Consider the following 13,633-nt stretch of genomic DNA (forward strand, 5'->3'; position numbering starts at 1 on the left):
ACTATGTCCTACAGTGCTTGTCAAGCCAGGCAGTAGGAAATCACATAGAAACAGGTAAGTTTGAACCAATAGCTGAACAGAATTTTACCCCCAGCAAATGCATTTGTGTAAAACATTTGAGAAGTAAAAATTCATTTTGTTGAGTTGATATTTCCAAAGAAATTGTGTTTCTTCAGGAAATCCCTAAATCATTACAATTAACCAGCCTTTAACCAGCTAAAGCAGAATTTAGCAAACATTATTATTAAAAGATACAAGTTGCAATTACTACAATTTCATAGTAGAGAAACGTCAACCAAGAGAGGCACTTTGTAGGCCCAGTATTAAACTGAGGGGATTAGGTCCAGACAAAAGTTCACCTAAGATCTCTTGCCAATGTATCATTAGTTTATGCTAGATAACAATTAGATTAAATCATCCAAAGTTCTGACCCCAGGTTACACTGTTCAGTGCATGGATGTTGGCATCTGTCTATCTTTTTCAGCTGATCTGCAGTAATTCTACCAAAACCTGTTTGCCCACAGATAATTTACACTACATTTACTATCAGCCTTTTAACTTCAGAGAAAACTGGTGGAATCTCCCGTAACTCTGGGTACACTAACCTTTTATTCAGATAGTGACAGCATTTTTGAGCAAGCTCTCAATCTTACTCAATCCTTCACACCTACTGTGCTTTGTTTCACATTGCAGTGTAGTCTTGGAGTACACAAACAGGATTTCTTGTGACTGAGACTACATCAGGAGATGGGCTCCACTGCATATGTGATGCACTGCAGTGATCCTTCACTTCATGGGACCAGATTCAATGTGTCCAATTTGTCCTTAGAACCAGCTGCCTCATTTTACAGATTCACTCCTTCCCAAACACACCAGTTGCTAGAAAGAGCCTCTGTGTGGATTTTTATCTCAGACAGGAAATAGGTTCTATAGTGCTATCAACAGTTTTCTAATTGATAGCATTATTGTATTTTAATAAGCTTTAAAGAACATATGGTGCATAAGAAACTTACTCTACATGATCAAGTATCACAGGGAAAAAATCAATATAATTGGTAACATCAAGTTCTTCCAGTTACAGCAATTCTAAGCTGTAAAAGGTGCCTGGGACACAGCCTGTGCTGAGCAATCTGTGGAGCCTTGTAAACAATTTCTAATTTTCCCTCCCCTTGAAATTATTTTTTTTTTGGTGGGGGGAGTGAATACAGGACTTCAACAGAAGCCAAAAATAAAAGAGTAGCACCACAGCTGAAGAGCCCTCAGCAAATATTGAGCAAAGTTTAGAACAAATCCTGATATGTTATAAATTCCAAGATAAGTGAACAGGCATCAGGAGAAGGTATACATGCAACAAGGACTGTGTCTGCTAGTTTATCTTTGTGAGTGTTTGAAAGTAGATGACAGTCTATAGAAACAAAAAAGCCAACACTATCATAAACAAATGCAAAATGAGCTGCAGAGTTGAAATGGTGCAGGCTGTCTACTCTTTAGTGCTTCTTGAAACTGAAAATAGGGGAACTACTCTCCTGGTTACTGCTGACTTATCTGCAAGGGCATCTCTTAGCAAGACAGTCATCAATACAACATAAACTTTCAATGAGCATTATCCCTGTCCCTAAACTGTGGATCAAACTGTGAGAAAGGAGAGTGAAAAAAAATTTAAACACAATGACTTCTGGCAGTCCCCAGAAATGTTCTAGCTGCAGATCACTCACCTGCACTGGAACTATACATATCAGAAATCCAACATTTCACTAGATAGAGACTAGCATCAGAGTTTATGTTCACTTCCTCACTTACACTGTAATTTAACAGTATTGCTTTTTTCCACCTTCCCTCTTGTGCTTCAGAGTTTAACATTAAGTGCTTTGTCTACCCACCCATTATTCTGACAGAGCACCTGTACACAGAAGTGGGCTCAGTAAGTGTGTGTTCACATTGCCCCTTCCCCATAACAGTGCATGAAGCAAGGCACATTTGGGTACCTCTGCTATCACAGCAGACTACCTTTTAAGATTGCCTTGATAGCTGGTATCTCATTTGGCTACAAGAACAGGAGCAGGGACACAGATTTAGAAGTCACACACATTCAATGAGAGAGTCCAGCTGTAGATAGGTGGGTCTCGTATTTTGTACTGCTACCTGGCATTTTTCTTGGACAGCATTATGTTAGATTTCACACTAAAGTCACTGTAAGGTCTAACAATGCCATTCAGAGGAACTGAACAACTACAACAACTACATACAAAATTCTTAGATCTGTAACTGGCCAAAGTTTGGTGGGTTTCTCCTGCTCTTACACTTAACCCTTACACTTACCCTTACACCTACCCTGTCATATGACATGGAAGCTCTGCCCACAAATTTTTACAAGGTAAGAACTGATAAAGGAGGAAGAATGGCTGCAACGTGGCCCAGCAATTTTGCCATTGGATTACAGTGCCAGACTCTTTGTTAACTTATAATTAGACAGAGAGAGCAATTCTGAATCACTGGCTAAGATGAAGGATGCTTGCAGATATACTCTTGTGCAGGCTTCACAGTAAACTGGATCACATTAGACTTCACTGAGCAGCCTAAAATGGGTACCAGCTAACATTACAGCTTTTCAAAGTTAACACAAGCCATTGGGACAATGAACAGAAATGGAATTTTGCTCTTGGAGGAGATGTGCCTTACCACTCTGCTAGAGCTCCCTAAGTGGCTGCTAGGCAAACACTTCCTTCTAAAAGAATCCCAGTCTATTCCACAAAGCACTGACTCACTTTATAGACATCTGTGTACTATCCAGCTGCATCTTAAAGTCAAGGAGGTTATACTTGGTGTTCTATTGTTAGGTTGGTTGGGTTTTTGTATCTTGCACATGCATTAACACTACAGCAAAACCAAAAGGGGTTCTTCATGCTTACATCCCATTCTAAGAACATCTTTCACTGAGGAAGCAGTGGGTTTTTAGACACTTTTGACAGTTTTATAACAATAATGTTAATAAAATACTAATATATAATTAAAGCATACAGTACAATGTAAATTATGTATAAATATATAGTGTATATAATTATATAATCTATATGGTGTGTGTATATATAATATTATATACATTATATTATATCATACATTCTTTTAAAGCATCTGGTCAGAAACAAGTTCATCACAGCATGATCTGACCAGAAGTGTAACTGGGGAGGAGGACATTTAAGGACACTGCCTATATTGCTTTCATTGAGCTGCCACCTTATTGTAATTTTTCTTGTGCTTTTTAGCTTTCTTTCCTTTAAAAAGAAAGCTTAGCTTCTTCTGATCTGGTTAATTCTGCAAAATTGACAGCTGAAACTTTTTTTTTTTTTAAATAAAACATGGATTTAGGGCATTGGCAAAGTCCCATCTCCCATTCTGAACTCAGAGGTTTTGCAGCAATGGAGAAGCTAGGCAGGAAGCCAAGGAATTAGCCTAAGGCTGTACAGTCTCCTCCAAGAAACAAGCTGTGCTGTAGGATATATAATCACACCATCCCCTTTCCCAGGTCAACCAGTCACATCCTTATCCTCTGGCATGGCAGAACTCCAGTAGCTGCCTGCAGATGTCCAAGAAGGTGTCAGCAAGGCTCAGTATGGCTTGATGGAAGTAGTGTTGTAAAAAGGAAAGATTACCCCTTCCAGCAGATAGTTTACTCCAGGGACAGGTTTCACTAGAATGGAGTACATATGTGAAGGACTGAAGATGCCTATTGATACAGGTCACGTAAGAAACAAGCTAAAAGCCAACGGAGTTCTCAGGTCAGCAATGAAAACAGCCTAAAATCTTTGTGACATCTCAACAAAAGAGATGCCAAGAGCTCAAACTGCAAGGTCAACAGTGCTGCGGCCAGTTCAAACAATCAAGCTCAACCCTGGGAATGTAAAGAGACAGATGAATGATGCTCATTGCTATCTAAAGGTCAAAGCATTTACAGGATATCATGTTCCAGAACCAAACTAGGTTTGTCTCTTACTGCATCTAATGACAAAAGGTGTTGAGCAATTTGCTTTAGCTCATATTGTAGGTTAAGTGAGGAACTTGTTTATGAAGTTCTTCCACCGATCTGTTTAGACATGTTTCCACCGGCAACATAATGATTTGAAAGCATTTTTATACTTCCAGAGCAAATATATCATCAGTTATCAATTAAGAATTCATACTCAAGTCTATCTGCAATTAGAGAAACATTTTAGAAATTGTCATCAGCATGGGTTTAATAGCAACATTTTCACAAATCCTGGAAACTGAAGCCTTGAATTTACCCATAATGTGTTACTGAAACACACAGGGGGAAAATTATTCAGGACAGCTAATGTTTAAATAAAATTTAATTTATTTTGTTTTCCCCCAGAGGACAATTTTTCAATATAATTTCAGCAAGAATAACTGCTTTATTAAACATGACAGCTAGTATTATTTCCCTTCTCATTAAGCCCTTCCAAGTTAATTCTTCAAGTATCTACAGTGCAGTTCTGTATGCAAAACCTGTAAGATTCCTTTTGATACCTGCTAAAATACTTCAGAGACTTTAAGAGAAAGTATTAAGTAGATGGTTTCTGAACAAAAACTACAATTGTAACTGAAGGCAGAATGGAGTCAGCAGGTCTGCATTACCTTGACTTAGGAAATAACCAGTTGCACTAGGATAAAAGTTAGAACTTTTTCAAACAATCAAAAGACATAACAGATTTTTGCAGAGAACTTGCTTAAACATCTGGTTGCTTCAAATGCAGACTTCAGAACAGAAGTTTCAGCTGAACAAAAGACTCTCAAACCAAAATGCTTAGATTTGTTCAAAGTTAATTGTTCCTTGACAAACAAATACCAAAGTCAAAAACACTTCCAGAAACAGAAGCTATTACAGTGAGGATTGGGCAAAATCTGTACTGGAAGACCACAGTACTTGGATTTTCCTTTTTAATTATTGTAATCTACTTAAAAATCATCTGACTTTTTTGAAGTAGGGCTCAGATCACAAAGACATGAGACTCCATTGAAGACTCATTGTAAAGCCAGCAATCTGCAAACCTTTAAAACAGCTTTTGAAATCTTGGCCTTGGACATTCACAATGCAGCTGGTCTTCATGATTTATCTTCTTTCATGAGGTCATTAGATTGAGAATTACACATACTAACTTGAGGTTTATTTATTTATTTGCTCACAGATTGATAAGAGACACAAGTTGTATAATGCAAACAAACTTACCCGTGCACCCTTCTCTGGAAAACACTTGCATCCAGCGCTGCAATCTCGGCCTCCACATGGCCCACTGTAAGACTTCTTTCCACCCTAAAACAAAACCAAAACAAACAAAATTAAACAAAATTTCATAACCCTTTGTCTGCTGAAGATCTTTAGTTACTATACTTTACTTCTGTATTTTTCACCTATGCTTGATGTGCTGTGTGAATTTGTTGGGAAATAAGTGGCAGAATATAGTTACACTTTACCTTCCCTATAATCAGGTAATTCTCAAAATCACCAAAAAGACAGAAAAAGTTGGTTCAGAAATTCTTTGAGGACAAGAGAATTTTTGCATGAGTTATTTCCAAACCCCATAAAAGTACATGAAACACTCAGTACAGGTCAGACTAAGACCTCACATTCAGTAACTAGAACTTGTGCCTCAGTCATCCTGCAGACCCAGGTATCTCTACATCAGTGAGGATTACCAAGACAAATGTAACTTCGTGATCCTTGCACATTTCTAAGAGCAACTCCCTGAACCACAAGAACAGAGAAACTGGATGAGAGAAGGTGGAATTTTTAACCAACAAACATGCAAGGAAAGCAGTAGGAAACCACCATGGATTTCAATTTAATCTGAAACTACATTCTGACTTTTCTGCACTAGCATTAGTCATTTCAAGGATAATTACAATATTCGTGTAAATATGAAGTCCTTCGAGCATCATAATGGTTTAGCACAAGGGCTAACCTGCATGGTCCCCCAACACAAAATTGAGGGGAAAAGTAACACACAAGACTCAGGGTTGAGGTAAGAGTTTACTATAAAATATAATAATCACAATGCATTATTACCTTAGCTAATAATCTAATTAATCTAATAATACAATGCATGGTTACCTTAGCTTAGCCTATTTGCAGAACAAGTGCAGCAAACTACAGGAAAAAGAAAGCCTAAACCAGAAAACCAAAACCAGTACTACCCCACACCTACATGTCTCACTGCCATGCCTGCAGAATAGCCAACACTCAAATCCTGGAACCCAGAAGCAGCACCTCGAACAGGAAGTCTCCCATTATACAATCTGAAATTCAAGCCTCATAATACTTTGCTCCAGCCAGTACTTTCAGTTTTGAACCTGGCATGACTGCAGCATGGTATGAATAACAGCAACAAATTCAACTCAATCCATGACAAGCATGAACTCAATTCTCAGCTAATATATATCATGACAGTGTGTCAAAGTCAACTACCTGACTTCAGAGCATTTGACCCACACTTAACAGGCATGAGAAACTGGGCTGCCAAAACCTTGCACCACCACAGACAGCATTGCAACAGTCCTGGAGTAAGTTTGATTTAGCAATGTAATTTAGCCACTCACTAAGAACACCCTCACTAATGAAACTGTCCCTAACTGTCCAGCGTGCCCAGGTACAGTTCTGGAACTCTGAATGTCCAAACTGAGCAATGAAACAAGTTCAGACTGGAAATTAGCATTTCCTTACTAAAAGCACTCACAGAGAACATTTTTTAAGCCTTTAAAATTTCCTACCATCTGTTGGTGAGGAACGTGAAAAATGAAAAGCAATTCCTGCAAGTTTCTGAGGTACTTTTGAACTCCTTTGCATCAGCTTTCTCAAAGGAAGTTACCAGCCTGACATCACTCTATAGGTTTCTGCTAAAGATAAATAAAAACCTCTCTATACACCTGGATATCATCACTGCTTTGCTCAATTAAGCACCTTTGGTTTTAAGGCAGCGTAGAATGAGCAGATACTAAAACACCAGGCCTTAAACCCAACCTCTCATGTTTCCTTAGCCTGAAGGGAGCATTATCTCTTGCTGCAAAATAGTCATAACGATCTTCAGGCAATTCTAAGAGGCATCATGTATAAAAACTACCACAGCAAACAGTACTTTAACAGATTTTGGGGAAGTTTTGTTCAGATGAGAACCCCAGTAGCTATGGAGCTTTTGGATAACTCATTAACATCTTATGATAGCATCTAACACAATCCTTCAGCAGAACAGAGGCACTGTTCATCACAAGAGGCACTGGAAGAGGAAATACAGTGCAGGCGACTCTGACCCTAGGCAATAGGAAATGAAAGTAAGCTTAATGCAGTAAAGGTAGAAATTAAAAAACAAAGAGCAGAGGTTCTATAATAGACTGGAAGCACATCTCCAAACTGTCTGCTCCAACAAGGAATGACTCTTAACTGCTGGGAGGTCATTTCTGACCACAAGTATTTTTAAGACTTCAGGATCTAGCTAGCAGCAAACTTTAGAGTTAAGTGCACCAAGACACACTTTTTGCCATGATTACATACACATGTTACAGTGGAAATTTGGACTTATTGCCAAGCCATTCCTGACACATAACCTTACCTTTACACTCATAGCAGACAGCTTTATGTCTCCAGGGACTCAGATTATGCCTTCCCACACATTTATTCAACCTTAAATTCTTGACAGATTTCAATTTCCAATTTGTTTTTTCTCCAGATTATTCATTGTTCCAACAGTCATTTGCATGAACCTTTGGGCCCTATGGTTCTGTTAATTCTGCTTGCCTCCTAGGAGTGAATAAAGGAACTATTTCATGGCAGCTGTGGGGCACTGGCATTGCTGTCTTGAAGCACTGAAGCTCACCTTGTTATAAACCCTTCATCTCTGGTGGCAGTCAGGTCCTTTCCAGTAGCAGAGGACTGGACAAAAAGCAATTGCTCTTTCCATCCCTACTGCTGCTGCTCCCCACAATGCTGCGGTTAGCAAATATGGTTCTAGTCAAAATCCCCCTAAAGAAGTCTTTCCGTTGAATTCATTGGGAGCTGGATCAAACTCTCTCTGAGGACTATTAAAAACTGTGTGATTTTGTGTAAAACTCTGTTCACAATGTACTTCTAGGTTCTTTTTCACAGCCTGAGGAGTCATTTTGCTCACTTGTAAATGAAAGCATTTGGAAAGGAAGCAACCAAAGCCAGTTGGCTCCAAACCAGGTGTTACATGCCCCGTGTATTTTATTTAGGGGAAGTAGCTGACATCAGACACTCCAGGGCTACTTAAACAGCAAACAGCCATATGCATAATATTTATGAATACAAGTCTAAAGGCTGCATATAAGATTCTAGACTACAGTGTTCTTCTCTGAAAAGTTAAATACATTTTCCATTCAAATGTATGAATGCAGAGGTCATTCCAACATTTACAGATTGTAATCCGGATGTGTAAACACAAGCTCTTTGTATTTGTTCTGTATTCATTCAGGGAAGAGATTTTTCCAACTGCTCTGAGATACATTTTGGATTGATGAATACAGCTCCTCAGAAACTGCAATAATTAAATAAATAAGGGTACCAATCATAGAGGTAAGTGCCACCATTGTTACAGAAATTAGCTATACTATTCTGATTTAACTGGCTTGAAGTAGACCAAGGTTTCAAAAAATACCAAAACAATGAACAATACAAAATAGTTAACACTGTTAAAAAAATTCATTCTCTTAGATTTAGATACTCATAACAAACTCAATGACATCCATACAGATTTTAACTGAGCTATTTCAGGATTGGATAAGAATCACTTACATTTCAGAGTAGGAAAAAGCACTTCATTTAAAGAGTATTGATGTGAGTGAGGAATTAAAAGACCGAGTCAAAAGCAAGAATCAGTGTAAAAACAACTGTCCCACTTCTGGGCTGCCTCCATCCAGCATTTACGCACAGCTGATTCACTCAGCTGGAGTGCCATTTGAATCTTTCCATTGACTTCAGCTTGTTCTGGAGTGCAGCCAAAGAGAGTAAAGAATCCTAACAGCTGTGATGCTATAAGAGGTGTCCCCGTTCATTCCACCTTCTCTAGAGCAATACACATCAGACACCAGAATAGCTGCACATCTTGAAGGCCTTGCCTGCAAATCCAGAAGAACATTGTACCTGCAGCACAGGTTGGAGGAACCCATCTAACACAGCACTTCAGAGGGAGATTGCCAGGAACCAAAGTTCAGAGGTATGAGCTGGGGCCCAGTAATGCCTTAAAACTTGTGCTCTGTATCAAAAGGTGAACTGCAGAATATTTGAAGTATGTTGGCTGACGACAAACCTTTCTATCAGCTCAGAGGTTGAACCCACAAGTCATGAAAATGTGACATTTTGGGAAAGGACAGCAGAAAAGTTAAAACCATCATCTTCAGAATGGAAGTTGAGTAGCAGAAGTGGTAATGGGAAAATAAATTGGAAACTTGTGGAAAAGAATGGCAGCATGCAAAAGTGGAGGATGTGAATCACACCAAAAAAAGAGCGTGTTTGCAATGACAGAGGAAAGACAAAGATGATGATGCCTCCTTTTCTCCAGGATAAACACCCCCAGCTCCCTCATCCTCTCCTCATAAGCCTTGTGCTCGAGACATCTCCTCAGAGGGAGAACCATTACAGAACCATTCAGATTCCCTTGTTAAATTTCAGAGAAAAAAACCCAGTGAAACAATCTCTTTACTTGCTGAGCTACATAATGCTACCGTGTTAACCTTACTCTTTTTAGCCCTTAAGCTTTCAGGAATTAAATTCATTGTAGTATTTTCTTTATCTATTACTCTCTTAGTAGTTTTATTACAGAATTTAGAGCCCAATTCAACTCCTCTCTCTCAAAATCTACTCTGCTATGCATGTGTTAGTACATAGTTGCCTTATTGACATGAAAGAACTTCTTCAAGGCAAAAAAACCCAAAAAACTAAAAAAAAAAAGATAAGCCAGGAACCACAGCAATCTCTGCACTCAGAAATAGCAGTGTGACCCAGCTAAGATACCAAACCGTGATGCAGCAAAACGATTCAGTAACTCTTCCTATGAGATGTCACAGCACAGAAATAAACTGGCAGTCTTGTCAGTTAGATTGTATGAAAACAGTTGCTGGTGTTTGTTTAGCAGTGAAACAGCTGAAAATAAAATTAATCATGTCAGTAAAACAGGTAAAATGAAAATACAAACGTAGTTTTCCCATGACGAGTGTCAAGTGCCTAAACTGATTTAGATTTTTTTTTCATTGAGGATCCCCACACCTTGACTTGTCCTGCCTCCTCGGGGTATTTTAATACCATTAAGAGCTAGGTCAAATCTAGGAACTCATAACATGAAATATTTTTTTAAATTGGGGGTAGGTAATCAATGGGAAGCAGCAGATGAATAGATAGTACCAAGCAGCTACCAAAGGGAAGGAAGATGCAATCCTCTGACCAAATTGCCTCATCTGACATGTCCCAAGAACTCCACTTTCTCAGGCCACATTATTGTAGCTGCACACTCATCCAAGAGAAAAGGGGACTATGGAAATATTAATGACCTGGTACCAGCATGAAGAGAATTTTATCTGGAATACAGTGCATAGTTTTTATCACTTACTTTCAATAAAGTTGACCTCTGCACAGACACAGAGCTTGACAATCTCTCTGATTATAAATGTGTGATTAAAGAGCCTTTCTGCTACAGAGCGCCATTTATTTGGGCCAGCAAAATAAAGACTTGGAGACAATACAATGGGTGTCTATACATGCATCAGAAAGGTAGATGCCAGAGAAATGAACAAATTTTATTTAAACAGTATTCTGAATATCACTGTGCTGCTTAAGAGCATTTTACACCTCTCACTGTCAGATGTGTCTACAACTACCTGAAGTGAGATTGTAGCCAGATGGGGGTTGGTCTCTTCTCCCAGGCAACCACCAATAGAACAAGAGGACACAGCCTCAAGCTGCACCAGGGGACATTTAGGCTGGATGTTAGGAAGAAGTTCTTTACAGAAGGAGTGATTGGCCATTGGAATGGGCTGCCTGAGGAGGTGGTGGAGTCACCATTACTGGAGGTGTTTAAGAAAAGACTGGATGAGGCATGTGGTGCCATGGTTTAGTTGATCAGACGGTGTTGGGTGATAGGTTGGACTTGATGATCTCAAAGGTCTTTTTCAACCTGGTTAATTCTATTCTATTCTGTTCTAAGTGTAAATGAGAAGATACGTCAATAGGAAGATCCCTTTGTGGTAGAAGTATATAAACCAGTACTATGAGTGACTGTGAGGGACAGCACACTGGGTTGTGTTACACTAACTAGATAGAAGAAAGGACAATGATAGTACAAGAGATAGTATGTGTAAGCTTTCACAGATATATGCAGGAGAAATTTTTTAAGCAGAAGGCAGTATCAGTCTCAGTTATGGAGACACTTTATGACTGACATTTTTCCACTGTTGCTAAAGCATTCCATGCCAAAGCATCACTTTCCTATCCAGTCCAGTTCCAGCTGTTAGCTCCAAAAGTGTCTAGAAGGCAAAGCATTGAAAAAACCCACAACTGATCTCATGAAATAAAACTGGGTGGAAATTGTCCTCAAGGCCTCCACTTTCTACACCAACAAATTTATCCTATGATTTGCTACATTAAAATCTGCTGCAGAATTTTGACAAGCCTAGAAAAGCATTTCCCATTGACTCCAATGAGTTTAAAGAGCAAACACCACAAATTCATAAGAATCTGTAGGGGTTAAATATTAAACTCATAAACCACAAGATTTTAAGACCTCTTATCCCGAGTATCACCTTTTTCTTCTTACAGTCCTTGGGAAGCCATTGGCTTCCAAACCCAACAGCAGCAGGAATGTCACATACTGGTTATTTGATGGTTACTGATTTGCATTTAGCTCTGAACAGCTCCATCTTCAGATATTTTTCAGTTTTATTGATGGGATTACACAAAGCTGTAAATACTTTTTCATGAATACTCTACCACTCAATGAACATGTACTTAAAACTAGACAGTTGCATGAGGAAGGACACAACACAAAGACAAAAGCTTATCTTTTACTGCACAAAAGGTCTTTCAAATTGGAGACTTGATGGGGTGCTTGGTGCCATGGTCTAGTTGTTTAGGTGGGTTGGATTGGTTGATGGGTTGGACCGATGACCTTGAAGGTCTCTTCCAACCTGGTTTATTCTATTCTATTCTAACTGTGAATTTCTAGCTAAGATACTAATACATTTTAGGGTTCACTGACTTCTTAGGTTAACCCAGGTCGTCAAAAATTATCATTCATTTCACAGATCTGGCAAACATCTTCGCTGGTAGCTGAGACTAAATGACTGAATTGAAGGAGGCTTGGTTTCAAATGATATACAAGGTTTCAAAACCTGGGAGGAAATCCTGGCCTGGAGAACCTAGTAGCAAATTCCAACTGATGCAAATTCCATCCCATATTCATTCCCTGCTTTCATTCCTGCCAGTGACACAGGAGTGCTGCTGCACTGAAAAAAAAAGATTTAAAGTGGAATGAAATAAATGTTAGAGATCAATTGTTCCACTTTGTACATACCCCAGAAATGAACTGATGTCTTTCAAACTCTAAAAGAGTTGCCTGACTTTTATTTTTTTTTTTTCAGGAAACATATATTTTTTATCTCTTGGATGGAATTTGGACATAGAGCTTGAAGACTTTTTATTCTAAGTATATTTCACTCATGCTAATAACATCATCCATTTCTGTGAAGGGAAACATCTTCCCACTAAAGGATTTCCAGAGTACAAGCTTGCCTATGACTGCCAAGTATTTGACTTCTTACATTTAGGGCATACAAATGGCAACAGAGCTAATTACACACTTTAGTAGGTTAGAAAATTCATACGCAGAGAAGGGGTGATTACCTGGTCTGAAAACACAAGTAATAAAATTTCAAGTAACTACATGGTTTACAAAATCAAAAGCTTTATCTCTGCAGCTTCACAGAAGGAACGTTTTGTTTCATCAAGCTCTGTGTTACTGTCTGGAAGGCATCAGCCTTAGTTTCATCTATGCTTCAGCCTGGTCTCCTCAGCCTGCAAGGTCTGGCAGTGCTCAGATGAAGTATTCTCCAGTTACTCCAGCACCCACCTGAGTGGACAATGCACTGGAGCAGCCACTTTATATTTGATCGATAAGCAACAATCAGTATTTAAACACAACGAGCATTCCAAACCACTGTACACTATCCCAGTTTCTTTAAAAGCTTCATCCAGTCTAAGAACGCTTCCTGATCTCTGAGATCCTGTCAGAGATCCTTGTTAGTCTAAAGCAACAGCTCCACAGTCAGATTCTATTAGACCATTTAAAACATTTAATACACAGCAATATCAATCTGTGTAAAAGCTTTTGTTATTTTTGTTTCTTCTGCTTGTTGAAATGCACAGTGTGTTTCTTAACAGGTTAGATTTAGCCAGCCATAAAGAATGTCTATGTGGCTGTAGGTGCTATCCACACGCAGCCATGAAACTGAACTACTGGTTGGCATCTGCTCTTCTGTTGGAGGCCCTGCTTTGCATGGGAGTGCTGAAATGCCCAAGGAAAGGGGTTTTCATTCCCTGCACCCTGTAGACTGGAGGAAGTTCTCTGTATTATCTTCACAA

The 13,633-nt window shown here is 39.0% G+C and overlaps 1 protein-coding gene across 1 annotated transcript in view; it reads right to left on the reverse strand.

The window, feature by feature from the left end:
* Positions 1–13,633, reverse strand: part of COL4A6 (collagen type IV alpha 6 chain) — a 126,412-nt gene that overhangs the window by 75,336 nt on the left and 37,443 nt on the right. Inside the window, exon 3 of the mRNA XM_054169613.1 lies at positions 5,225–5,308. Coding sequence (XP_054025588.1) covers positions 5,225–5,308 — 84 coding nt within the window. The remainder of the gene's footprint in view (positions 1–5,224; positions 5,309–13,633) is intronic.

The sequence above is a fragment of the Dryobates pubescens genome, chromosome 18 (assembly GCF_014839835.1).
Source record: "Dryobates pubescens isolate bDryPub1 chromosome 18, bDryPub1.pri, whole genome shotgun sequence".
Classification (NCBI taxonomy): Eukaryota; Metazoa; Chordata; class Aves; order Piciformes; family Picidae; genus Dryobates; species Dryobates pubescens.